Source organism: Leptonychotes weddellii, chromosome 7 (genome assembly GCF_054177405.1).
Source record: "Leptonychotes weddellii isolate Sample4059 chromosome 7, ASM5417740v2, whole genome shotgun sequence".
Lineage (NCBI taxonomy): Eukaryota > Metazoa > Chordata > Mammalia > Carnivora > Phocidae > Leptonychotes > Leptonychotes weddellii.
The window spans coordinates 110,215,056-110,241,167 of NC_138375.1; the positions used below are offsets into that span (position 1 = coordinate 110,215,056).

At 46.9% G+C, this 26,112-nt stretch overlaps 3 protein-coding genes across 5 annotated transcripts; 1 reads left to right on the plus strand and 2 right to left on the minus strand.

The window, feature by feature from the left end:
* Positions 1–1,848: 1,848 nt before the first annotated feature.
* On the minus strand, positions 1,849–14,599 carry IK (IK cytokine). The gene is made up of 20 exons (XM_031026151.2): positions 14,441–14,599; positions 13,841–13,907; positions 11,870–11,962; positions 11,319–11,378; positions 9,878–10,045; positions 9,608–9,722; positions 9,093–9,163; positions 8,950–8,996; positions 7,957–8,120; positions 6,580–6,688; positions 6,189–6,228; positions 5,809–6,028; positions 5,537–5,555; positions 4,783–4,861; positions 4,199–4,279; positions 3,883–3,940; positions 2,638–2,726; positions 2,328–2,436; positions 2,120–2,154; positions 1,849–2,031 (listed from the first exon to the last, which is right to left on the minus strand). The coding sequence occupies exons 1-20, from the start codon at positions 14,454–14,456 to the stop codon at positions 2,004–2,006; spliced, it is 1,668 nt and encodes a 555-aa protein (XP_030882011.1). The 5' UTR covers positions 14,457–14,599; the 3' UTR covers positions 1,849–2,003.
* Positions 14,600–14,714: 115 nt separating this feature from the next.
* Positions 14,715–16,878, plus strand: NDUFA2 (NADH:ubiquinone oxidoreductase subunit A2). Its single transcript, XM_006731460.3, has 3 exons — positions 14,715–14,872; positions 14,995–15,101; positions 16,673–16,878. Exons 1-3 carry the CDS (start codon positions 14,772–14,774, stop codon positions 16,762–16,764), a joined length of 300 nt encoding a protein of 99 aa, XP_006731523.1. The 5' UTR covers positions 14,715–14,771; the 3' UTR covers positions 16,765–16,878.
* Positions 16,879–16,942: 64 nt separating this feature from the next.
* Positions 16,943–22,649, minus strand: TMCO6 (transmembrane and coiled-coil domains 6). 3 transcript variants are annotated; one of them, XM_031026149.2, is made up of 12 exons: positions 22,468–22,649; positions 22,178–22,290; positions 20,133–20,248; positions 19,846–20,029; positions 19,491–19,595; positions 19,229–19,314; positions 18,884–19,000; positions 18,567–18,678; positions 18,266–18,452; positions 18,015–18,109; positions 17,295–17,625; positions 16,943–17,211 (listed from the first exon to the last, which is right to left on the minus strand). In XM_031026149.2, exons 1-12 carry the CDS (start codon positions 22,550–22,552, stop codon positions 17,018–17,020), a joined length of 1,725 nt encoding a protein of 574 aa, XP_030882009.2. In that variant the 5' UTR covers positions 22,553–22,649; the 3' UTR covers positions 16,943–17,017. The 3 variants fall into 3 exon arrangements, with proteins under 3 accessions (XP_030882009.2, XP_006731556.1, XP_030882008.1); XM_006731493.3 differs by having other exon boundaries at positions 17,458–17,625; positions 22,468–22,646; XM_031026148.2 differs by having other exon boundaries at positions 16,943–17,625; positions 22,468–22,648.
* Positions 22,650–26,112: the final 3,463 nt, after the last annotated feature.

Genomic DNA, 26,112 nt, shown 5'->3' on the forward strand with positions numbered 1-26,112 from the left:
CAAAGGGAACAGCGCCCTGCCGGTTCCTGCAGTTTGGCTGCATACCCTCAGAGGGCCAGGCCAGCAGTGCTCAGAGCTGGCAAGGAGTTGCTTGAGGAAAACGGGCACAACAGTCGACGTTCTGAACATTCTGGTTCTCACAGGTTCCATAAAGATGGGAACACTCTGTGATGGGGCACCTAAGGAGCACAAGCCCCTGGGACTGAAGAGAAGCTTCTCACATCACTGTGGTACTAAGCCTTCTAAGACATCTTATATACTGATGCCCAACCTCCTCAATGGGAGGTGAAAGTGAGGTGAGGGACCTCAGAGAAGCCGTATGTCCTGTGTGAATGGAAAAGTTGCCATGTGGTGTTGGGGGTCCTTGTCACTCACCATGTGGCCAACCAGAGGACCTTGGGCATGTCCACAAGGCTTGGTGATATTCGCAGAAACTGATTTTAAGTAAGCTCAACACCCAGCATGGGGCTTTAACACAAACCATGAGATCAGGAGTCCCATGTTCTGCCAATTGAGCCAGCCAGCCAGGCTCCCCTGCAGAAATGGATTTTTTTTTTTTTTTAAGATTTTATTTATTTATTTGAGAGAGACTGAGATAGCGCATGAGAGGGGGGAGGGTCAGAGGGAGAAGCAGACTCCCTGCCGAGCAGGGAGCCCGATGTGGGACTCGATCCCAGGACTCCAGGATCATGACCTGAGCCGAAGGCAGTCGCTTAACCAACTGAGCCACCCAGGCGCCCCTGGAAATGGATTTTTTAAATGGACCATCAACCCCCAGGTTTTTTGGTTTTCTAAGCTCTTTGCCCAATGTTGCCCAAGGCTTGAACTCAGGACCTGACATCAAGAGTCACGTGTTCTACAGACTGAGCCAGCCACATACCCCAACCCCCAGGTCTTAAATTTAATGACCCTCTAAGTATCTTCATCTAAGCCAGGTCTCTGTGACCTCTTTCTTAACTGGGACCAATGCCTACAACTATGAAACCAGGGTGTCCTTTACTGTCTGATACTAGGCATTCTAGGTGCTATTGCAGACAGAGCCCAATTTCAACCTCCTAGAGGCCATACGCAAAGCTGCCTTCCTCAGATGCTCTTGCCCTATCAAGCTGAAAGTGACCAAAGGCAAGGCAAGGTTAAGGTGGTCTTCTAGCTTTCCTTGTATGTGCTGATCCCAGAGGTCTTAGGCTCAGGGCAGGCAATGGCAAAGGGATGATCCTTATGAGCACCAGACCAAAGTGCTGGCAATGAGCAGAGAGGAGGAAAAGGTTGGGGATGGAATGATTCAGAGGCCAGAGCCTTTGGCAAATATTTCAGGTGTTGAAGGGCACCAAACCCTGCAGGCTTAGCATAAGAATCCCCCCCAAGGCACTTCCCCAAGGTTATCCCTTCAGCCAAAGCAGCAGCAATTTGTGCTTAGAATTACTAAAGCGCTCAGGAGGGCATAAATCCATTTTTGTTCCCCAAGGGATTCTCATCAGCTGCCTTCACCTACAGCCTAGTCCTGTCCTGCACAACCTTGGGATCAGACTGGCAGCCCACTGGGTGGACCCTAATTCCCAGGGAATCTCTGTGCTAAAAGTGGGCCCCCAAATGGGCCTGAATGAGTGTGACATTTGAGACCAACCATCCTTGTGTTCCTCTATCTACCTCTTGCCCATCAGTGGGGTCATTACTTCCTTCTCCACTAGGCGTCCTGGCTAGGATCCTTACTGTCTAGGAATCTAGAACCACAGCTCAAGGAAAGCTAACTTTCTGCATTGGGCATTTTACACAATCAGTGGAATTAGTAGCCCTCTTAGTGCTTCAGGGGCCCGGGAGGGAGGATGCTCAAACAGAGAAGAAATGATGGTAGGTTAGCCAGATTTAATGGAACTAAATGATTATACAGTAACATTTTATATACATTCACAAAAAGAGACCTTGCAACTATTTGGGGAATTGTAGAAAGGAAGCACTGGTGAGCCCATCCTTGTGGGGAATATTTTTGGACTTGGAACTGGAGATTAGTATTTTGGTCTTTTCACTTCAACTCTGCAATGGAAGGAGAAGTGAGTCAGCATTAAGATCTATACTCTAAGCAATTCCCACAGTGCCCCAGAAGAAGAATGCTGATGCTCACCCATCAGCCTCCATCTTCTTCCTCTTCTCGATGATCTACGAAAAAGAACAGTTACACCCAATAGTTACGCTGTCAGTCTAAGATCACCTGAGGCACCAGGCTGACCTCTCTCCTCCTTCCTTGGCTCTCCAACCCCCTGCCTATTCCTGCATCCGTGTGCCAGGGTCTCCTCCCAGCTGAAGTCCACCCAAGAGGGGATCTCACTTACTGCACTAATCTTCTTCCACTGGCGATCAAGCTCTGCCTTATCATTGGTTTCCTTGAAGCGCCTGGTTTTCCGCCCTTCAGACATCTTGATGCCATACTGGAATGCAGCTCTGAGAAAAATAAAGGACAGTTGGGAGAAAGAAGGCAACAGAGGTTGCACAGCAGAACCAACATGTTTCCAGATGGCCCTGCGACTAAAGAACCTGTTTAGGAATGTCTCAGGCAGACTAAACCCTCTAACCTGGTGCAGGCTAGCCCACCCCATCATCATCCCTCTCCTCACTCCCTGGCCATATTTACTACTGACTCACTTGGGCAAAGCCTCCTTGTTGTTCATATACTCGCTGTATTCCTCCTGGGTATCAAAGTCCCAGCGGCCTAAGGGTCCTTTCTTATTACCCTGTTGGAAGACAGAAAGGGGACACGGAAGGAAGAAATGTCATGGAAACAAAACTTTAGCCCTATTAAAGCCGGGTTCCCTCACAATCCTGTTTCATTATTCATAAATCCCACCCTGATAAATAATAATAAATGCTTACTATGTACTTAGTATGTACTGGGCATTGTTCTGAACACTAAACACATATTTAATTCTCTCAAATTCTATTAAAAGAGAACCGTATTCCTCTCCATTCTTCTGATGAGTAAACTGGGGCATTAGCAGTAAAATAAATTGGCAAGGTCATAAAACTAATAAATGGCAAAACCAGGGTTAAGCAAGTCTCCAAGATGGAATTAAACAAGGCTCAACCACTGCAGTAAAGAGAAACAAAAAAAAAGTAGATGAAATTTCTTCACCATTAATAGTGCTATGTGTCAGAGTTTCTGTTGTTATTGTTGTTGTTGTTTTAAGTAGGCTGCACACCCAGTATGGAGCCCAACGCATCACTTGAACTCATAACCCTGAGATCAAGACCTGAGCTGAAATCAAGAGTCTTTTGCTTAACTGACTGAGCCACCCAGGTGCCTCAAGAGTATTTTTGTTTTTAAGACTAGAGAAGAATAGGGCGCCTGGGTGGCTCAGTTGGTTAAGCAACTGCCTTTGGCTCAGGTCATGATCCTGGAGTCCTGGGATCGAGTCCCGCATCGGGCTCCCTGCTTGGCGGGGAGTCTGCTTCTCCCTCTGACCCTCCCCCCTCTCATGCTCTCTCTCTCTCATTCTCCCTCTCAAATAAATAAATAAAATCTTTAAAAAAAAAGACTAGAGAAGAATATTTCAATCCTGGCTAGAATAAAATTCAATTATTTTCTAAACACTGAAATTCCTTCTACCCTTTCTATTTATACAGTAAAGACTTGTTTACTGCCTAGTATGGAAATCAAAGCCTGGCACTTTGTAGGAAATAAAAATAAATCTATTTTTGGCCTATCTCATTTCATTTTGTACAGACACTTTAAAAGTTAAGCTTCCCATGACTCCACAATGCTGCTGCTCTTAGTAGCTGATGGAAGGTTAAGTCCCAGAAAATGAGACACAGATCTTTTGAGAGTGGGGAAGGGGGTATGTGCCAAAGAGTAACTGCCAAGACTCCCCACCCATCCTTCCAACACCATACCTGGTCCATTTTGCTATAATCCACCTCCTCATCACTATCCACAGCCATGTCATCCATCCTAAGGAGAAGCAACAAATTAAACAGATGGTGCAGACCCAGACCCCTATGCTTTATCCAGAAACCTACCCAACTAAGATGCTATATGCCCAAAAATGACCGCCCCCCCACAACCCAAGCCCTCCCACTCAGTGCCTGAAAGAATAGTTCATCCAAGTAAGAAGTACCCCTCGGTCCCAGGTAATCAAATTTCCACTTCAGCCCCCTCCCCACAACTTGTTCTCCAATCACCCCAGCCTCCCTTAACAGTCTCACACACGTGGCTGGGTAACACTCGGCATAGCTGTTGGACATTCCAAAGAAGTCTCCCAGCTGCTTTTTGTCCTCTGGCTTCTTCAGCATATGCTATGTTAAAGAAAATAATTCTACCTATAGCAGAAAAGCTTCAAGAAGGAAGGGCCAAGGGGCGTCTGGGTGGCTCAGTCGTTAAGCATCTGCCTACGGCTCAGGTCATGATCCCGGGGTCCTGGAATGGGGAGCCCCACATCGGGCTCCCTGCTAGGCGGGAAGCCTGCTTCTCCCTCTCCCACTCCCCCTGCTTGTGTTCCCTCTCTCGCTGTGTCTCTCTCTGTCAAATAAATAAAATCTTTAAAAAAAAAAAAAAAGAAGAAGAAGGAAGGGCCAAGGGCTAGAAGCCCCAAAATGAAAACTCTTAAGGACATGAATGGGTCCACTGAGAAATGGGAAAGTCATAATGATTGCATCCCTGACAAAATTCACTATAAAAGGCAAGAAGCGGGGTGGGGACTGGGGGTTGTGGGGAAGCAGGCAGGTAGGTAGAATTAGAAAGAAAACAGGACAACAGTTTTCTAGAATCCAACAACATATTGAAATAAAGGATATGATTCAGTGCCTTCCCATCCAGCAGACCCAGCAAACTTTTCATTGATCGACTTGATCAACTCCTTAGCAGATCCAGGTCCTAAGGGAAAAGAGAACTCTGTTCAGACTGTGAAACAAGGAACTTACCTCTGCTCCCCACACATACTTCCAATCTGTTTTCATAAAATCCTTTTTTTAAGCAAAAGAAAACACTTTCAGCTAACAAAATTTTAATTAAATTCCAACTAATAACGAGCTATTCCAGGGCGCCTGGGTGGCTCAGTCGGTTGATCAGCCGGCTCTTGGTTTCCACTCAGGTCATGATCTTAAGGTCATAGGATCGAGCCCTGCGTCAGGCTCCAAGCTCGGTGGGAAATCTGCTTGATTTTCTCTCCCTCTCCCTCGGCTCCTCCCCCCACTCATGTGGGTGCGCACACACTCTCTCTTGAAAATAAATGAATCCTTAAATAATGAGCTACTCTGGTTGAGATGGGGTTATGTACAAAGAATGCGGCCAGTTTGACCTCCCTCATGTCTTCAGAACCCCACAGCTGGAGGAACTGTATCTAGCAGAGCAAATGCCCTGCCATTGCCCAGGAAGATGCAGTTAACTCCAGACTCATCTTCTTTCTATTCCATGGAGCAAGACATGGATCTTAATGAGAACTCAGGACCAGAAGTCCCACAATCCCAACCTTTGCCAGCTCTGAGCTCTAGACAGCCTCTCAGCCCAAAACTGCCAGAGCGAATGCAAGATGTCTCACATATCACCCACCTTTGTCGACGTCCATGGGCTGGAAAGAAAACAGAAACTGAAGTGAGTATTGCCATGAGGGATCTGCACTCATCCCTCCCCTGCTTCACTGATCTGTGAATCAATTCCCTACCCACTTCTTGCCTCATTTCCAGGATGCTTCCCACCCTGGATTAGTTGACCCAGTTGCTGCTATGGAGCCCTGAGGCACCTATATAACAAACAAATCCTGCACCAGGCGGAGCAGGCAGAGATGGGCAGCTTCACCACTTTGTACGAGGGCCGTATCTTACCTCATCATCCACTTTCGGCTTCTCAAAGTAGCTGTGCCTCTTTTTCTCTTCCTCTCTCTCTCGGTCCCGCTCCCTCTCCCGATCTCGTTCTCGCTCCCGTTCTCTGTCACGGTCTCTCTCTCTCTCCCGATCACGCTCCCGTTCCCGGTATCTCTCCCGCTCCTTGTCCCGAGGAGTCTTGGTTGTGGATGGCACATAATCCCCAATGTCTTCAAATATACTAGAAAAACAGAGATCACTAGCTGCCAAAGTCATACACACTTCCATTTTCCCTGGCCATTTGTCCAGATTCTCACATCAGGACCTCCCCAAAATGCCAAAGACAAGAAACACAGAGCCCTTTCCTCACACATAGCAGGTGACAGGGGTAGGATACATACTTCATGTCAGCCTCAGGGGGTTTCTTCTCTTCCATCTTCCCTAAAATATAAAAAGAACAGCGAAGAAAACATTCCTGAGTTGATTCCCTCTCAGCCTAACCATGCTCTCCAGCTCTGAATGACCATTTAAACATCTGTTTAGAAGGTGGGATAACAAAAGCTCCCCATACTCTCCCTCCTCAAGCCTCAGAGCTGACCACTGCTTCCTGGATAGGTCAAGCAGACAGAACCTGGATGTAACCATCTCCTTATTAATGCTCCATTGCTCCCATTTTTTCCGCTCCCCAGGAGCCTCCCAATGTTCTAGACATAGAAGGCTCCAGAAAACCTTGGTTCCACCCTCAGATGCCCCTCCAGAGTTAAGATTTCTCTTCCTAATCCTCCAGGTTACCTTTATCCTTCTTCTTGAGCTTCTTATTGCGGGTACCCTGCCGCAGGTAGGAAAGGATCTGGGTGAGCTTGCTGATTACGATGTCATTTGTGGTCAGTGTGGTCTGGGCCTGAAAACCCCAAGCAGCAAGGATATTATCCCACAAAGCAAGAATCTCTTCATTCATTCATTCATTCACTCACTCACTTAACCAACTGAAGGATAAATTACAATCAACTAGGTAAAAAACAGGGAAAGGAGGTATCATAGGACATTCCAGGCACACAGAATGACATATACAAAGGTCTGGATCAAAAGTGAATCTAGGGGCACCTGGGTGGCTTAGTCGGTTGGGCACCTGACTCTTGATTTCAGCTCAGGTCATGATCTTTTTTTTTTTTTTTAAAGGTTTTATTTATTTGAGAGAGAGAGCATGAGCAGAGGGAGGGGCAGAGGGAGAAGCAGAGTCCCTGCTGAGCAGTGAGCCCAATGTGGGACTCGATCCCAGGATCCTGGGATCACAACCCGTGCTGAAGGCAGACGCTTAACCGACTGAGCCACCCAGGTGCCCCTGAGGTCATGATCTAAAGATCATGAGATTGAGCCCCACGTTGGGCTCCACAATAGGCATGGAGCCTGCTCCAGACTCTCTCTCCCTCAGCCCCTCCCACCCCTGCTCATGCTCTCTCCCTCTTAAAAAAAAGAGGAAAAGAAAGAAAGTAAATCTAGCACATTCCAGATAGCTGGGATTCACTGGAGAACAAACAGGGAATCATGGTGAAAAAGTGGCTCAGAAGGCCAGAAGGTGCAGGGGCTCAGAGGCCACAACAAAGATTTTACTCTTTATCCTAATAATGAGAAATCATTGAAAGCTCCTCAGGTGTGGTGAGACAAAAATTCCCATGCTGAAAAGATCACACCGGCCATATGTAAAAATCACAATGGAAAGGAGGACAGGAAGATTGTGAGGGTTATGACTAAAGAGTACAGAGTTTTTTGTGGGGGGAGGTGGATGAAAATTTTTTTAAATTGTGTGATGGCTGCATAATTCTATGAATATACTGAAAGGCACTGAATTGTACATTTTCAAAAGGCAGATTATATGGCACATGAATTAAATCAATAAAACAATAAAATACTGGAAAGAAACCAGAGTGAAAGCGAGGAAACAAAACAGAAGCATCTCTTTAATAGTTCCAGCAAGACATGATGGCTTCAATTGGAATGTTATTGACAGAGATAGAGAAAAGTGAATGGATTCAACTGAAATTTAGAAAGTAAAAAGTGGACAGGACTTAGTGATGGATTAAATGTGGTAGATGAGGCCCAGGGCAGAATGGAGGCTGATTCCCAGGTTTGAGGCCCACATGACAGGCTCTCGGGACTTGGATCACTTACCTCCATGGTGGGGCAATCCGCTTTGCTGCGGATAAGTGTGGTGGGGATGTCCGTGTCAGCATACTCATCATCCAGGTCTACCACATAGGCCATGCGGCCCGGCAGGAACAGCTCATTCCGTTCATACGCCTTGCTCCTAAAGAGCGTGCGGTAAACGTTGCGGCCTACAAAAAGAAGAGGAGCAAGCACAGCCACTGAGAAGCTTCTACAATAACGGCTTCCATTTAGTAAGTGCTTACTCCCACACCAAATACTACTGCCTCAATCTTCACAAGAGCCCTGGAAGGTGCACATTATTATCTCCTTTTAACTGATCAGAATACTAAAGCTGAGAGTGAAGTGATTACCTGAAGTCATACAGCTATGACTGCTGTATGACTCCAATGCCTGAGCTCCTATCCACTCTTTTACATTGTCCTCTCAAGGGCGCTATGGGCCTCACATTGAATTAGGCCCTGTGGGGAAGAAGGATGAGGTTTAAGGGGATATTGACAATGATGGAAAAACCAGCTCGGCTACATGCTCAATATGAAAGGCATGTTGCATATACTATTTTTTGTTGCTCCAATAATCCCATGAGGTGAATTAACACTATTTTTGAAAATAGACAAAGTCAGTTGCCTAATACCACATCCCTAGTGTGGTTTCATCACCAGGATTCAAACTGAGGTCTCTGACTACAAATTCTGAGCTTTTAATCACCAACCATCCTACCTCTTTTTAACACATAAGCTATAAGCTACCTTCCTTAATGCATAAGCCATAATCTGCAACAGCTTCCAACCTAACTGAGGAGACATTAATAACATACAGGAAGTGACTAAGTTCACATCTAAGTTCTGCTAGAGTATCCTAAGAGAACTAGCTAATCTGGGTGCAAGAAAGAGAGGAAAGCAGTTTGAGGGAAAGGGAAAGCATATTCTGCTCAAAGCATTAAATTCCCTACAATTCACCTAAAATGCACAACCACTAGTGTAGAAATTGTGTACTCACCCAAACGTGTCTTAAATTCAATTTTGTTCTCAGGATCCTCATCTTTCCTGAAAAGACAAAAAAAATTTTCTTTTTTGCCAAATGTGTTCCTACTTTAGGTCCCACTTTCCTGAACTCTCAAGCTTTCCCCAGTATTTACTTACTTGGTTTCCTTCTGGGGCTTTTCCATAAGTTCTTCCTCTTCTTTCTCTTTGCTGGCAATCTCAGCTCGTACCTAACAGGAAAGCACGTAGGATTTAGACATCTATTCGTTTCACATATGTTTACCTAACACCAATACACCACATTGTGCCAGGAACTAAGAACTCAATACTGAACAAGACAATATAGTCCTTGCCCTAATGGAGCTTACAGCAGAAGAGACAACAAACAAAATGTGATAATTATGATACGTGAAATAAAAGAGCTATGCAAGGGTAGAAGTGGGAAGTGACTACTGGGGTTTAATCATACCTGTGTCATCAGAGAAGGTTTCCCCGCAAAAATAAAATTGAGGCTGAGACTTAAAGGATGAGTAGCAATTAGTCCTAAACAAGAGCTACCATTAGCCCTTCTATGTCGTCTGGGCTGACAGCAATCTCCCTCTTTCACCTTGAAAGGCCCATACAAGAGGATTCAGCATTCTAGGATTACTCTCTACCTACCCACCACGGCTCACCTTTTGAAGCAGAGCAAAATCCAAGCCTTTCACCAAATGGGTGTGTTCCATGTCACCACCCAAGAATTTGGACTCCTGGATCAACTGTCTTCTCTTCTCTGCAGCTGATTTGTCCCTGTATAATGAAAGAAGCCACATCGGAATAGTCCTTTGTGAGTGCCAAGCTCAGCTTGGGCTCCAAAGTGGAGAAAGTGTTAGGAAGAATTCACACTGTGACTGTAGGACTCTGGGATGCTGAGGGAATCATGCCCTGGCTGCCTGGGTACTCACGCTTCAGCAGTGGGGCCCACAGCCCTGTAGTTAGCTGTGGTACTGATCAGCTCAGTTTCCTCATAATCTTTGTTGACGCCATCTCGCCGTTCCTTGGCACGGTCACGGTACTTCTCTGCTAGTTCTCTCTCTCTCTCAATTTCTTGTTGACGAAGCTTGGCATAATAACTGTGACCAGAGAAAAACAAATGCGTAAGGCTCACCAGCTGCTATCCCAAGGTCAGCAGAATTGTTCCTGCCTGTTTCATCCAACTGTCTGGTGAAAGCTCATATATATCCTCATAGAACTGCTGGCCACCTCCGGATAGTCCTCAAAATCAGAATTATAGCATCTTCCAGCTCACAGATATACTCTTTCAATGCCACCTCAGGACATTCCATCTGTCACTTCAGAATTCTTTAATGCCACCCAACTCTGTATCACTGAGTCTCTAACAGGTATGAGACTTTTCTGTGGGACAACCAGGAAGTTAACTAAATTTTTATCACCTCTATATTTCAACTGAAAATCATTCCTGGGGCCCTGGGTGGCTCAGTCAGTTAAGCTGTCTGCCTTCAGCTCAGGTCATGATTCCAGGATCCTGGGATCGAGTCCCGAATTAGGCTCCCCGCTTGGTAGGGAGTCTGCTTCTCTCTCTGCCCCTCCCCCAAACTCATGCTTGAGCACGTTCTCGCGCTCTTGCTCTCTCTCTCGCAAAAATAAATAAAATCTTTAAAAAAAAGAAAGAAAAAGAAAATCATTCCTTGTTGGTATTCCCCCAGAAGAGAGGAAGAGCAAAATACCAGCTCCAGAAATTTTAGTTGTTTTTTTTTTTTTAAGATTTTATTTATTTATTTGCAAGAGAGAGAATGAGAGACAGAGAGCACAAGAGGGAGGAGGGTCAGAGGGAGAAGCAGACTCCCCGCTGAGCAGGGAGCCCGACGCGGGACTCGATCCCGGGACTCCAGGATCATGACCTGAGCCGAAGGCAGTCGCTTAACCAACTGAGCCACCCAGGCGCCCGAAATTTTAGTATTTTATAAATAATAATGATGATGGTGATGGTGATAACGGCAGACAAGATTTACTGGGTGGTTACAGTATGCCAGGCACTGGTGCTAAGTGTTTACATGCACTATCACAGTTGATCCTCATGACAACCTGATAAAAGTTATGAAATCACTCTCTGTTCTACCCATGAGAATACTGGGGATTAGAAATGTTAGTCAATATGCCCACGGTTATCCAGCTAAGAACTGGTAAAGATGAGATTAAAAATACTGCACACTGACTCCAAAGTCCTAAATTGCCACTCTGCCTGTCACTCCTCTCCCCTAAAGCAGAGAACCTCAAGATAATAAAGGAAAACCTCAATCTCCAGCTTCATAACTACTGGCCCCTACTCCTTTCAAAAGAACACTATCCATCTTACAATCCAACACTCCTCCATCCTTCCTTCACCTTTTCTTTTTTCTCCTTCGTGCAGCTGGGTCTTCATCCTCATTGTACTCCCTTGGCATCCTAGAAGAAAAAGAAATTCACTGATAGCAAAATACTGCCACAGCCCCAGAAACCCCCAACAACTGGCCTTGAGGACTGAAGAAAAGCCTTGAAATATGGAACAAAGCAAAAGCTTTGACCATGCAGAGATCCAGATCTCTATTTGTAGTTGACTGATTCTAAGCTTTAGAAAGCACCACAACCATCTAAAGCACTATTAAAATTCTATATCCCCCAATATCTACCTCAGTATCTGAGTCCCTAGAGCTGGAATGGACCCTGAAGAAATCTGCCCATTTAAGCATTAGCAGCAACTCTAGTAGTACAAGGGGTATGTAGAACATATTCTGAGATCTTAGCATGCCCTAGTCTTCACTGGAGCTTCAATCTCCAGCAAGAGAGAATCAGAATCACAGGCTTCAAAAAAGAACTAGCCTTCCAGTTCCTACGACATCTAGTTCAGTAATTTTCTGAAGGAGATGGGAGACAGGCCGGAACACCCCAGAACTTACTCATGGTGACGTGACTTAGAGGGTGGTGCAGAGGTGGGTGCAGCCCTTGGGGTCATGAGAAGTTTCCTGAAGTCTTCATTGGTGAGTTTTGATCTAGAAGGCAAAGATTTTAAAAATTAGTACCCAGTAAGAATTGGAAAAGGAATACGTAAAAAACATGGTTAACTTTACCAGAAATCGGGAAAATACAAATTAAAACAAATCATGCCACTTTTAATGCATCAAAGTGTTGACTATTATAAAGTCTGATAAATCAAGTATGTGTGAGAATCTGTAAAGTGAATATTCCGCCGAAGGGAACATAAGTCAGTATAGCCAATGTGAAGGCAATTTGGCTGTATCAAAATTTAAGTGCATATATCCTATGACCTAGCAACTCCATTCACCTATATTTAGCTTTGTTGATTACCGTAAGTGTATAAAAAGCATGTAAAAACGGTTCAATTTCAGCTTATCTTTTTAAAGATTTTATTTACTTATTTGACAGAGAGAGAGAGAGTGCACAAGCAGGAAGAGCAGCAGACAGAGGGACAGGGAGAAGCAGGCTCTCCACTGAGCAAAGAGCCCAACGTGGGGCTTGATCCCAGGACCCTAGGATCATGACCTGAGCCAAAGGCAGATGCCTAACTGACTGAGCCACCCAGGCACCCCTCAATTTCAGCTTTGAAAGTAATAAAAATTTGGAAACAACCTAAATGTCCATTAACTAGAGACTAGATTGTGACAGTGTTTCCCAAATGTGTGGCAGACAGCAATGATGGTACAAGAGATAATTTTAAGCAATACAGTGACAAAGACTCACTCTTTGACCTAACTTTAGTCAGGCCCCTTTGAGCCCTCTTCTGACGGAGTCTCTTCCTTGGCCTGCTGTGCCCAGTTTTAGCAAAGAATCCTGCTAAGTGTTCCAAGGAAGACACTGTTCAAGATTACTGTAATAGGAATAGAGACTACTGCAAAAGGGAAGAAGGACTGAAACTCAACTCTGAAAACAAACTGGGACAACTGGGGATTTATAAAAAAATTACTAAGAGGAACCTGGTTAGCCATCAAGGGTGGGGAAAAAGGAGCTTGACTGATCTACTTGATTACTTAAGGGGACTCTCCATAAAATGGCTTAGGAGCATTCTTTGCTAAAACTGAACCCAACAGGCCTAGTGAAAAATGGACCCCAGAGAAGCCCGATGAAAGTCTAATCAAGGAAGAGGTCCTTGGGGTACCTGGGTGACTCAATCAGTTGAGTGTCTGACTCTTGGTTTTGGCTCAGGTGGTGATCTCCAGGTCCAGAGATCAAGGGGCAGCACATCAAGCCTGCACCAGGCTCCTCTCAGTGGGGAGTCTACTTCCCCTCTCTCTCTGCCCCTCCCCACTGCTCACGCACTCTTAACTTCATTCTCTCTCTGAAATAAATATTAAAAAAAAAAAAAAAAAAGGAGGGAGTCCTTGCCACTACCATGAAAATAATCTCCAAGACAATGAGTGGGGAAAATAAGCAAGTGGCAAAACGATATAAGTATATAATACAATGCCATTTAATTTTCATACTTCAACTTACAAAATAATCACATATCTTCCTCAGACATACGTGTATGTATATAAATGGATTTTTTAAAAAGTAGGGAAAAAAGACACATGTAAAGAAGGAACAGTGGTTACCTCTAAGAAAGGGACTGGAATTGGGGATGTTATCAAAAAAGAACATTACCCTTACTTCTACTTTAATTTTCTACAAGAATCAATTCCTGTATCATGTATAATTAAACATTAAAAACTAGCACCCTCCCATCCAGAACTTCCCCTCTAATACTCTTATGCAGTTGACCTAATCCAGCTAAGGTTTAGAGATAAAGGTGCAAGGGGTACAATTTTTTTTCACCATCCTTGTTGACAAGACATTTAGAATTCCTTCACCATTCCCACACCACTCTATTCATCTCCCAGTTCATGCCCGTAGTCCTACACTGAAATACTCACTGGTGGAAGGAGTGAGGATCATCCACATCGTGGCCATCTGGAGCCAAAGGGTTGGAGAAAGGCTCGCCTTAAAAAAAAAAGAATTGGCATTAATTTAATCAATCTCTTTCGTGTCAGTTCCTGTGCAAAAGTTGGGACTATATTAGCGAACAATACTGACGTTTTCACGTCAAACTGCTCATATTCTAGTGACAAGGCAGAAACAGCGACAGTGACCGTACAAAGTAATAAGTGCCCAAGTGAAAAAATACAAGGAGCTGTTGGTGCAGAGAGGGGGCCCCTAAACCGGCGCTGGAGGATCAGCAAATATTTCCGGAAAATGACATCCAAGATACTGGGAGGAAGATAAACTGGCGCAACCCAAGATTAAGTGCTGGCGGTAAGGGGGAGTTCACAGACAAAACACACGCGGCGTCACTTGGGGCAAGAACAAAGCTTAGAGACAATGGTCCGGAGCTGCCCGGCTTCATTCGAGACCAAATGGCTTCGCCAGATTAAGGCATCACACCACCCACACAGAGCTTAAACTCTGAAGCAAAAAGAACGCGCCAAGTGTCCCAAGTCCTGCAGATAATAAAGGACAAATGACCCGAGCCTTACTGTCTCGCTCTGGCATTTTGTCTGCGGTGTTTCAACGCCCGCAGGTACTGAAGCTCCAAAGACAACACAGCCGAGACAAGATTTTTCCCACGATGCACCTCAGGAACAAGCCCACAGTGCTTTGCGCTCCGTAGCCAGTCGGCTACCGCCCGCTCACGGAGAAAAGAAAAAAAAAAGGACCGCTCCCTCTGCAATGCTTTTAAGGCATTGGCTAAACTTTACCCCGCCCCTCCACGTCATCCAACTATCGCGGGAACGGGGGGGGGCGCGATTGGTCGGCTTGGAGAACTTGGCCGGAAGTCCTGGGGCGGGGAGTTAGACACCAGCGGAGATGGCGGCTGCCGCAGTGAGTCGCGGGATCGGGGCCAAACTTGGCCTACGTGAGATTCGCGTCCACTTGTGCCAGCGCTCGCCCGGCAGCCAGGGCGTCAGGTGAGGCGCAAGGTGGTAGGGCCGGTAGGCTTCAGGGTGCCCAGGTCATGACCTCTGCCTCCCGGGTGTTTGGGGAGGCCGGCGCGTAGACAGCACGCACGGCTTTCTCTCCCGCCCCATAGGGAATTCATCGAGAAACACTATGTGGAGCTGAAGAAGGCGAACCCTGGCCTGCCCATCCTAATCCGCGAGTGTTCTGATGTGCAGCCCAAACTCTGGGCCCGCTACGGTGAGCGGGGAAGCGGGCGGTCTGGGACCCCAGTAGGAAAACAAGGGTTGGAAGAGAGAAAGGGCCATCCAGGGTCACACAGAAACCTGTAGGGAGACTGGAACTCGGACTTCGGCCTTGCTGTTGACGTTGTTTCGGATAAACTTACATTCGCGGGGTTATAGAATGCTGGTGTTTCGAGTAATACCCATGTGCGTAGGGACCAGGAGCTGTCGGTTTCATAATTCAGAACAGGGTTCAGATGGGAAAGAGATGCTCGTCAATTCCCATCGAAGTGGGTCCTTACACATGACATGTGGGTAGTGCCATTTCAGGTAGTGTGAGAATCTCAATAATACAAGCATATGATAACGACTGTTGAGCACTTAATGCTAAGATCTGCGTTGAGTACTTCCTTGCCTACATCTCATTTAATCTTCATTAATTATATGAGGGGGTGGATTCTTTCTTTTCTCATAGTAAAGGTTAGAAAGGTGAATCAAAAATTTTATGGAACAGGGGCACGGGCTGGTTCAATCAGTAGAGCATACAACTCTTGATCTCCCGGTCATGAGTTCAAGCCCCATGTTGGGCATAGAGCTTACTAAAAAAAAATTTTTTTTATGGAACATACCTAAGATTATGTAGTAGGATACAACAGGGTTTAGCCTTTACACCTGTCCCCCCTTTCTAGGATGCACTTCTACCAGATTTTCATGGCTAGCTGGTTAGAATTCACCTTGTTGTTATTCAGGTCTGAAATTATATAGCACCTCCTTAATAAGGCATTCCCTGGCAAATTATTAACATTGCGCTTAGCTCCATTTTATCATATTCTCTAAGTTTACCACAATCTGAAAATTATGGTCATGTTGTTTGACACACAGACCTTCCTCTAGGAATGTCAGGGCAGGGAGAAAATAAGTCGTATCTGGGCGCCCGGGTGGCTCAGTTGGTTAAGCCACAGCCTTCCGCTCAGGTCATGATCCCGGAATCCCAGGATCGAGTCCCACATTGGGCTCCCTGCTCGGCAGGGAGTCTGCTTCTCCCTCTGACCCTACCCCTTCTTGTGCTCTCTCTCAAATAAATAAATAAAATAAAATCTTAAAAAAAAAAAAAAGTCATACCAAAGTAGACTGGTTCTAACAGTGGATAGCTGCAGTATGCATTAAAAATTGTTTGGAGGAGGAAAAAGCCAGTAGACTAGAGGAGGAGATGGACACAAATTACTTTAGTGTATTATACTAGAGCTATAGAAGCCACAGAATTGGCACCCAGCCAAGGCTAGGCCCATGCAAAGCACTGTTCGTAGTGGCTAATAATAAATACCTTACCAGGCCCCTAAAAACTCTCTGAAACATCTTCCTTCCCATCGTGACCACCCAGAATAAACCAAAATTCTAGTTGGACCTGGGCTCCCTAGATGTGTTTGAGAACCCCTGGATAAATTCTAGGTATCCCAAATACACCTTGGTCATATTTCTATACTACTTTTCTCATCCTAACAAGACTGTAATTTGAAGACAAGACCTTTTATTAATATTTTGGTAGCCCCACATACGAGATATTTAGTCACCTTTCTCTCTCCTCAGCATTTGGCCAAGAGAAGAATGTCTCTTTGAACAACTTCAGTGCTGATCAGGTAACCAGAGCTGTGGAGAATGTGCTAAGTGGCAAAGCCTGAAGCCTCCACTGATTGTTAAGAGCAACAGCCCCACAGCTTGGGCTCTGTAGGACTGAGTACAATGTGAAAAAAGTGTTCTTCTGTTCTTTATAAAGCTTGTGCTGAAAAATGCCATCTCTGGATGTTCTTGTCCTCATTTTACCCTCCACCCCATCGTGCAACCACTGAGGCAAAGCAGTATAATATAAAAATAAAACTTTATTCTGTCCCCAACATAGGAGCAGAGAGCATGAAATGTCATGGTTCTAAATCCTCAAAAGGGGATCCAGGAGCAAGGAAGTTGAGGGGGTGGGGGGAGGTGATGAGTTGAATGAGTGGCATCGAGAAGCCAGGTCACCTGTGAAGAGCTGTCTTCTGGAGAGCATGCACACGATCCTGGAGCTGTGCCTCCTCCTGATGCTTTTCTAGGACCTGCAGCCCTGATTGCTGCAGAAACGCCTCCACAGCCTGAGGGCAGGAAAGAAAAGGACTCAACACTTGGGTCCCTGTAACCCAACACTTGATTCCCACAGCCTTACAGGTTAGCCCACCTCTATTCAGAAGAGTGCCTTCCCAACAAGAGGCAGGAATTTCTGACCTGGAGTCCACATAGGCTTGCCAGGCCCAGAGAAGTGACTGTAGATAGGATGGGAAGGAAAGGGGCCATGGTGAGACTAGAGGCCTCAGAACAGGGGTACCAGGGCCAAAACTCACCTCTGGCCGATAGAGGAACAGCAGTTGCAGCAGCTCTAAACTCTGGCCTACTCCTTCAGTATCAGAGGAGGCTAGCATGCCCATCAAGCAGGGGAGCAAGGGCCCTGGCCACAGATGTTGGCAGTAAGCAGGACCCTTCTCAGCCACATTGCACAGAACTGTGAGCACCTGCAGAGAGACATGTATACAGTCCCCACAAAGGATGAAAACTGAAGACTAATGATAGAGCTAAAATATATGGACAGCTGATCAAATGGTCAGGTACGGTGCCAAACACTTAATGCATGTTTTGTAATTCCACAGCTGCCCTCGGGTAGCACTGCTATTCTCAAATTATACATGAGGAAACTAAAGTTTAAGGTGATAGGCTGATCTGCCCAAGGTTAGTAACTAGTAAAACAGTTAGGGATTCACACCTAGACTGGTCTGGCCCTGAAGCCATCCATACCACACCACCTGCCACTCCTCAGGTAAGGGTACTTCTGAGTGCAAAGGCCTGCTCCCAGTGTTTTTACTTTGGCCATCAGATCCTGGACTTAGGTGACCCCAATACCTACCAATACGCTCACCACATTAGAAACTGGCAGCAACTGCAAGAGGGGCTCGATCAGATCCATGGAGAGCAAGGAGGTACAGAAACTAGAACTATTCGCTGGAAGGGAAAATGTGAGGATGAAGTCCCTCAAACGGGCCTGAACCTGCCCCCCCCACCACCACCCCAGCCCCAATCCTGCCCACCTCAGCCCAGGCAGTGAGGAAGCATACCCAGAATTTAAAGGTCTAGGCCTAGGCACATTATGGTACGTACCAGTGAGGTTGTTAAGGAGCCAGAGGCCCTCAGGAAGTAGGCTGGGCTGTTTCTGAAGGAAGAACTGCAGAAGGATAAATAAGGCCGCCACAACACGCTCATCGTCAAGCTGATTTGGCCCTCCCCCAACCTCCACTGCTGCTTCTGTTAGCAAGTTGCTTAGACACCGAAGCACAGGGCATGCCAGCTGCAAAGACAAGTTGGGAGTACAGTATAAGGAGGAAGGGGTTACCTACGTACTGGAGGAGGTGCAAAGTAAGAAGAAAGGTAGCCCAGATCTTGACCTGTCCTCTTCACCTACCAACTCCAGTCCTGCATCCTCAGTTCTCTGGACAGCCGCAGCCATATCCAACAGCAGCAGCCCCAGAGTGGACAGACCCCCATGGTAGATAAGCAGGGCATTGTTGACCTGGCTAGGCAATAAAAAGGAAGTAGTCACTACTCAGTCAACTCCACCTTTAGGATGGCAAATGGCCTAGATTGCTGGGTTTCCTGGGATCCAAGCAGAGAAGAAGGAAGAAAACTCATTGCAATTCTAGAAACCAAAGTTCAAAAACCCATGTCTAGAAGGGAGCCCCAGGGCAAGTCTGTGGCACTTTTGCAAATGGTCTGTGTTACCTGCAGATGATGTAGTGCAGGCACCAGGCAAACTCCACAGCGACCCCAAGGTTCAGCTTTGGGCCAGGTTGCAACAGTCGCAGGATATGCTGGGGGAGAATGGAGCCCAAGACAGAGCTGCCAACAGGAGAGTTGTGAGTTGGAACCACAGAAGGCAAGATGTCAGTCATTCTTCCCAAACCCTAACAGCAGGTGGGAAAGTATCCAAATCCAAAGCTCTTCCCAGCCAGATACATCGAGCCAAAATGTGCAAGTTTTGGAAACAAAACTCAATCAGGTGTCCAGCAGCTACATCAACAAGTAGGTCACACCTGCCTCCACATCTGCAGACACAGTTTTACTTACGGGATGATCATCTCTGGAGCTTCCTTAGCCTGCAGGAGCTGGGACAAGGCATATCCAAGGGCTTCCAGCACAGTCAGATGGGGGGACTAGAAGTAGACAGGGTAGAGATCTGACTCTGGAAGCTGGGTCATAAGATTTCCTGTGACTTTCAACCCCTTAGCCCAGGGCAGAGGCTGGAGCTGCCTAAACAAAGCAGGGGGGCCATGTAGAGAGAAGACAGGGGAGGGCTGCCCAAGGAGGGAGGAAATGGATGGATGCTCACCTGGATGCAGGCAGCCAAAGCTGGAACAATGCCCTGTGGCAGGAGCTGCCTTCTCACAGCCTCACTCTCCACAATCAGGTTACCCAGTGTATACAGACAGAGCTCCTGAGAGTGGGACAACAAAAGCACGGGCATGGCCTGTCTCAGGCTAGCGTGGGGGTGGGAGTGCAGAGGATGAATAGTCTTGCCCTTGAGGCTCTGGGCAAAAGGGTGTGGAAGATGATGGGCCTATGTATGGCTATGGACATCAGGGGAAACAAATTTTCTTCTTCCCCCTATGTGCCAGCTCAAACTAGACCCGAAAGCACAATATTTAAACCAAGCCAAAAACAAGGTAGGAAGGGGCAGGGCTTACTATAAAGTCTGAGCTGTGACCGGAGAGGTAGGTGAGAAGGTATGAAGTGGCTGGCAGGCAGGCCTCAGCCACCGCAGACTGCTCAGAATGAGAGAGCTCATGAAGGCACCGAGCGGCCTCTAGCTGCAACAGGGCTTGGCTGCTGGTTAGAAGCCCGACCAAGGTCCGAATGCTGCCCTCCAGCCTACATGAGTGAGTACCAGAGCCCTGCTCAGCCTCTGGCCCATCCCCTCCACACTCCTGTCCATCCCTCAGAGGCCCAGGCCCCACTCACCACCCATACTGACCAGATGAAGGTCTGCTGCGTCTCAGGGTGCTGCAAGCCTCGACGAAGGCTGACCAGAGCCCTCTCTCTCTCCTTTTCCTCTGTCCCTCGTTGTGCTAACCGGAGGAACTGTTGGATCTGGAGTGCAGGGCAGGGAGAGGAGCAATGGCAACACAAAGTTGCCAGAAAGCAAGTGTGAGTCCTATTCTGCCCACTTCACCTGTGAGCACTCTAATGTTCCACCATCCCTAGAACTTGTCATTCATGCTAATATGGCTAATAAGCATCAATCTTGCAGTAGAGTAGACAGAAGAGGGAATCAGAACTGGGTTTAATACCAGCCCTGCCACTTACAAGGAACCTAAACCTCAGTTTTTCACCTGAAAAATGGGAATAACGTATTTCCTGCCTTCTTAGAGTTATTTCAAGGGTAACATTTAAAGCTTTCAGTCTGGCACAACCTACCCCTCTAGCCATTCTCCCCATGCAACCTATACTCCCAACACCACGCAGCAAAACATGACTTGTCTTTTAATGCTTCCAAGCTTTTGCACAATCTATTCCTTCTGCCTGGGATACCCTCCCCAGGTCCTCCGCTCCCTTCAGATTTCTGTTCCTGTTACCGCCTTTGGGAAGTAAGTTCTTTCTGGCTTCCTTTCAGACTTAGGGGTTCCTATTGTGCCTCATGTTTCCTTCATGACAGGTGGTAAGCACGCCTGTCTTCTTCACTGGGCTGCTGCAAGTACCACACAGAAAGGGACTCTCCTCATCTTTGTGAACCTCAGACCCCAGCACAGTGTCTTGGCATAAAGCAAGCACACAATGAACCAATGAACCAATGGTATAACCTAGGCATGAGTGCTTCTGTAAACAACACATGTAAACATAGACATTATAAACAAAGGGGATGCCCAATGCTTGCTGAATGAATAAATCAGCTAAAACTAATCATGTCATTCACTTATTCAATAAATAATGACCATCTACTATATGTCAGATACTATAGGGCATCTGAGTTTTCAATGACAACAAAGAAGATAAGGTCTAGATTCCCATGGATTTAAAGTCTAGTTGGAGAAATGATAAACAAGCAATTAGTATGATTAATATTCTGCAAACAGGCTGTCAAGACAGAATACTAAAAGGGACCCACTTTTAGATGTAGCAAATGTAAAGGCCTTGAGACAGGAAAGAGCTAGTATATTCTTTCAAAAACTGAAAAGGGAGAATTTTGGCTAAGATGAGTAAACTGGCAAGGTTGGAGCTAGGCAAACGTTAGACCATTCATCTAGGAAGGAAGGATTTTGAATTTTTATTTAAGATTTATGTATTTTTAAGATTTTATTTGAGAGAGAGAGAAATAGCACAAGAAGGGGGTATAGCAGAGGGATAGGGAGAAGCATGCTCCCCGCTAAGCAGGGAGCCCGATATGGGACTTGATCCCAGGACCATGGGATCACAACCCCAGCCCAAGGCAGACGTCTAACTGACTGAGCCACCCAGGTGCCCCAAAGATTTATTTATTTTAGAGAGAAAGAGAGAGAGCTCACACAGAGGAGAGGGACAGAAGGAGAGGGAGAGAATCTCAAGCAGACTCCATGCTGACCACGGAGCCCAACGAGGGGCTGGATCTCACCACCCGGAGATCATGACCTGAGCCAAACCCAAGAATCAGACCCTTAACCAAGCTACCCAGGCGCCCCAGATTTTGGATTTTTAAGAGACATCTGACTGATGTATGGAGAATGAACTTGAAGGCGGCAAGCAAGATGCAAATGATCTGTTAGAAGGCTACTGTGAGTACACGGAGAAGAGGATAGTGGTAGCTGCGATGTTCTCCATCGTAAAGGCGCCAGAGCTCTTTAGGAGGTGAAAAAAGGGCTAGGACCTGATGTATTGATGTGGGGATGAGGGACAGAGTTCTCGAGGGTACTTTCCCAGTTTCTGGCTTGGCCCACCGGATGGATGGAGGTATTGAAGGGGCCGCGTTCAGGTTTGGCGCCGAGCTCAAAAGGAATTTGGCGCCAGTCGGCGTAGAACAACTCACCGAGCACCCGGTCACCTCACCTCAGCTTCCCCGAGGATCTTGGCCACACATCCCCCTTCGACTTCCTCCAGGACGTCGTCTCTCAGCAGCCTCTTACTGACCAGCTGCTGCTCCCTCCGCGCCTTCCGCAGTGCTGGGGGCAAAGGAGCCGGCTGAACGTAGGAGGGGCATCTAGCACCTTGAATCCCGTCTGCCACCCGAGGGCCTCCTCATCCTATCCCCGACCGCCATGCCACCCGCCATACCACCCACTCCTCGGTAGTGGAGGTGCTCCCGCCGGCATCTTCCCGTCTCCCTTGCCCTCCCGCACCTGCCTCCCGCTCCCGCCGGCGGCACCGTAGCTCCTCCACTACGCAGCCCACCGGCCTGAGGCGACCCTGCCGTCCGCTCCACATGGTGGAGCTGGAGAAAACTTGCCAGGAGCCCAGAGCGAGGAAGCCGGTCCCTGAGCCTAGAAGACGGCACGGACCGCGCAGCCGCAGTGCAGGGCGGAAAAGGAGGTGCGAGTGGGCGGAGCACAGTGCAAAATGAAGGCGGGCGGACCGAAGGAGGGGCGGGGCGAAGGGAGAGTAGAATGGGGTGGGGCAAGGGCCGGAGGGGCGGGGCAAGGGCAGGGACTGGCGGGCCGGGCAAGGGCAGGGAGGGGCGGGGCGAAAGCTGGAGGCTGGGTAGGACCTGGGCAACGGAGAGCCTGGGTCGCAGCGCCCGCTCTGCTTCTCATTGGTATTTCTCCTTCCCAATTCTTTCTCTTTCCCGATTCCAGGAAAGAAACTCCACCTCGATCCGGACTGCCAGTGCGTCACCTTCCGTTCAACAAATACAACCTCCCCACACTTGACACACCCTAGACGAACATTAAAAAACTACCCCGAGTTCTAGGAAGATTTCACCAAAAACTCAGCTCCCACTGATGAACGCTGGATTTGCATTACCTTATTGAATGTTCTACACAACGACAATTATCCCCATTATGCGCGTATGAAGAAAATGAGACAAATATAATTATTTCACTGTCCTGCATAAAAGTGAATCGCATTATTTTGGGGATAAAGTAATTCTTAAACCAAATTTTGAGCACCACTAACTACTACGTACTGGGGAAACACTGGTGAACTAAAAAACCATGTCCCTCACCCTCGAAATCCGAATTGTGGCAAAGTAAGCTTTACATGGTCTAATCCCTGCATAACTCTCCAGTCTTCACTGGAAGGGCACCTCGCCTTATTCATCTCTCCTGGGATCTTCTCTTTGTTCCCTAAACAAGCCCTCCTTTTTTCCTCCTCCAGGCTTTTGGCCAGGCTGTTGCCCTGTCTAGAGCCCTGTCTCTGACTGACCCCCCCCCCCACCCAACGAGCACCCTTCCCTTAATTAAAACCACCATCGAGATCTCAATTCCAATGTCCCCTACTCAGAACTACTGGACCTCTGTCCCTGTCATGAGAGCCTATAGCACCATATACTTCATAACCATTTTTACTGTCATGAAGTTACAGTGTAATTGTTTGACGTTGTCTCCTCCCTAAATCCCCTTCACAGCTCCAAAAGAGTGGAGTCCTGGTAGCAGTTAAGAATTTTTATTGGAGGGCGCCTGGATGGCTCAGTTGGTTAAGCGACTGCCTTCGGCTCAGGTCATGATCCTGGAGTCCCTGGATCGAGTCCTGCATTGGGCTCCCTGCTTGGCAGGGAGCCTGCTTCTGCCTCTGACCCTCCCCCCTCTCATGTGCTCTCTCTCTCTCATTCTCTCTGTCTCAAATAAATAAATTTTAAAAATCTTTAAAAAAAGAAAAGAATTTTTATTGGAGGGGGTGCCTGTGTGGCTCAGTCGGTTAAGCGTCTCCCTTCGGCTCAGGTCATGATCCCAGGGTCCTGGGATCGAACCCCACATTGGGCTCCCTGCTCAGTGGGGAGCCTGCTTCTCCCTCTCCCACTCCCCCTGCTTGTGCTCTCTCTCTCTCAAATAAATAAAATAAAATCTAAAAAAATAATTTTTATTGGAGGTCTCTAATTTTTAGAAAGCTATTATTTAGGGAAATGTACGAATAAGAACAAATCCAAGAAAGGGAACTGTTCTTCAAGTCAACTTCCTCTGGTAGTCTAGTGGTTAGGATTTGGCACTTTTAAACCAACTTCCTTCCCTAGAATTTAATTCCACCTCTTGGAGTCAATTGCCTTTAATCTCTTCCACAAACCACCTAGTTAAATATCTGCAGACCATTATCCTGCCCCCACATCTCTCCAGGCCTAGCATCCATCCATCTCTGGGACAGCCATTTACTGAGCAACTGCTATGCACCATGCTCTGGCTGGGAATAGAGTCTGGATCTTCTCTCCTTTGTCATGGGACAGGCTGCTTCTAACACCTACATGTTTCCCCTGGTGAGGAAGGTAAGACAAGTCACCAGGCAAAATGCCTGCCCAGACAGTTACAGCTGCTCACCCCGTTTTTTTTTTTTTTGCATTTATCTGCCCAACATCACTGTCAACCCTGTAAAAAACAGCCCCATGTCCTCTCTAATACAGAGCTAGCTGTTCCTTTCTCCACTGCTCCCACAAATGCTTAGTTTCTTTCCTCTGTGCGTCCTCTTCCCTATGGACTGTAGTCTGGATCTGTGTTTGCCTTCCCCACCTCCTGGAGTACTCGAGGGATGGTGTGATGGTCATGTCTGCATCCCTGGGCTTTGTACCAGCCCTGACATTTGGTAGACAAATGATAGATATTTGTTGAATCAAGGTGTGAGTTGAGGATCCTTGCAGAACCATTATTGCTCCTCTTTGCTTGCAATCGTCATCCAGAGTGCCTCCCTTAAAATAATGGGATTTGCTAAGGAGCCAGGCTTCAGTGGCCTGAGTCTTCTGAATGTAGAGGCACTGATGAAGAACATAAAAATCAGGACTACTCTTAATAGGTGTGGCTGTGTAGTCATAGACAAGTACTACCATTTTCTCCATTTTACAAATCAGGAGCCCAGAAATCTGAGGTCCAGAAACTTGCCCAAGTATTACAACCTTAGTGGTAGAGCTGGGATTCCAAGCCTGGCTGTCTGACCACAGAGTCAGTGTATTTAACACTGAGCTACACTCACATTCTTGGTCCTTGGGGATGTTCCAGTGACCTGGCTTGGCTGGCCTTGGGGCATGGCTCAGGATATCAGGGCATGCCCAACAAGATACACAGGGAGCAGTGAGGTCTAATGAAACCTCCTTGTTTGGAATGAGATGTGAAGCCATTTATAAAAAAAATAGGAGAAGTGAGAATTCAAACATCTTTAATATAGCTCTTGCCTCAGAATTTACAGGTGAAGAACTGTGAGGGTGGTTGTAAAAGCACAGCCCCTATTCACCCTCTGGGACACTTGCTTTTTTTTTTCTTGGCAAAACAGGTGAGTTACTAATTAACCTCATTCAACAAAGGTCCAGCCTTTCCTTCCCAGGACATAGGATCTGTGTTGGAGGGGGAAGGGCAAGGGAGAGCTAGGCACAAGGGGGAAAACTAGGTTGGAAATACCTGTTTCTCAATTTCAGGGCAAGGAAATGGAAACTGCAAGAGGTGGAGCTACTTGGCCAATGTGTCTCTGTTAAACACCTCTACTTTTAAGAAAGCTATTATTTTAAAGCCTGAGTGGTTCAGTCAGTTAAGCATCTTGTCTTGATTTTGGCTCAGATCATGATCTCAGGGTCCTGGGATTGAGCCCTGCGTGGGGCTCCCCACTCAGCAGGGAGTCTGCTTCTCCTTCTCCCTCTGCCCCCCCACCCGTGCTCGAGCACTCTCTCTCTCTGTCTCTCTTTCTGAAATGAATAAATAAATGTTTTTTATTTTTATTTTTTTAAAGATTTTATTTATTTATTTGAGAGAATGAGAGAGAGCACATGAGAGGGGGGAGGGTCAGAGGGAGAAGCAGACTCCCCGCTGAGCAGGGAGCCCGATGCGGGACTCGATCCAGGGACTCCAGGATCA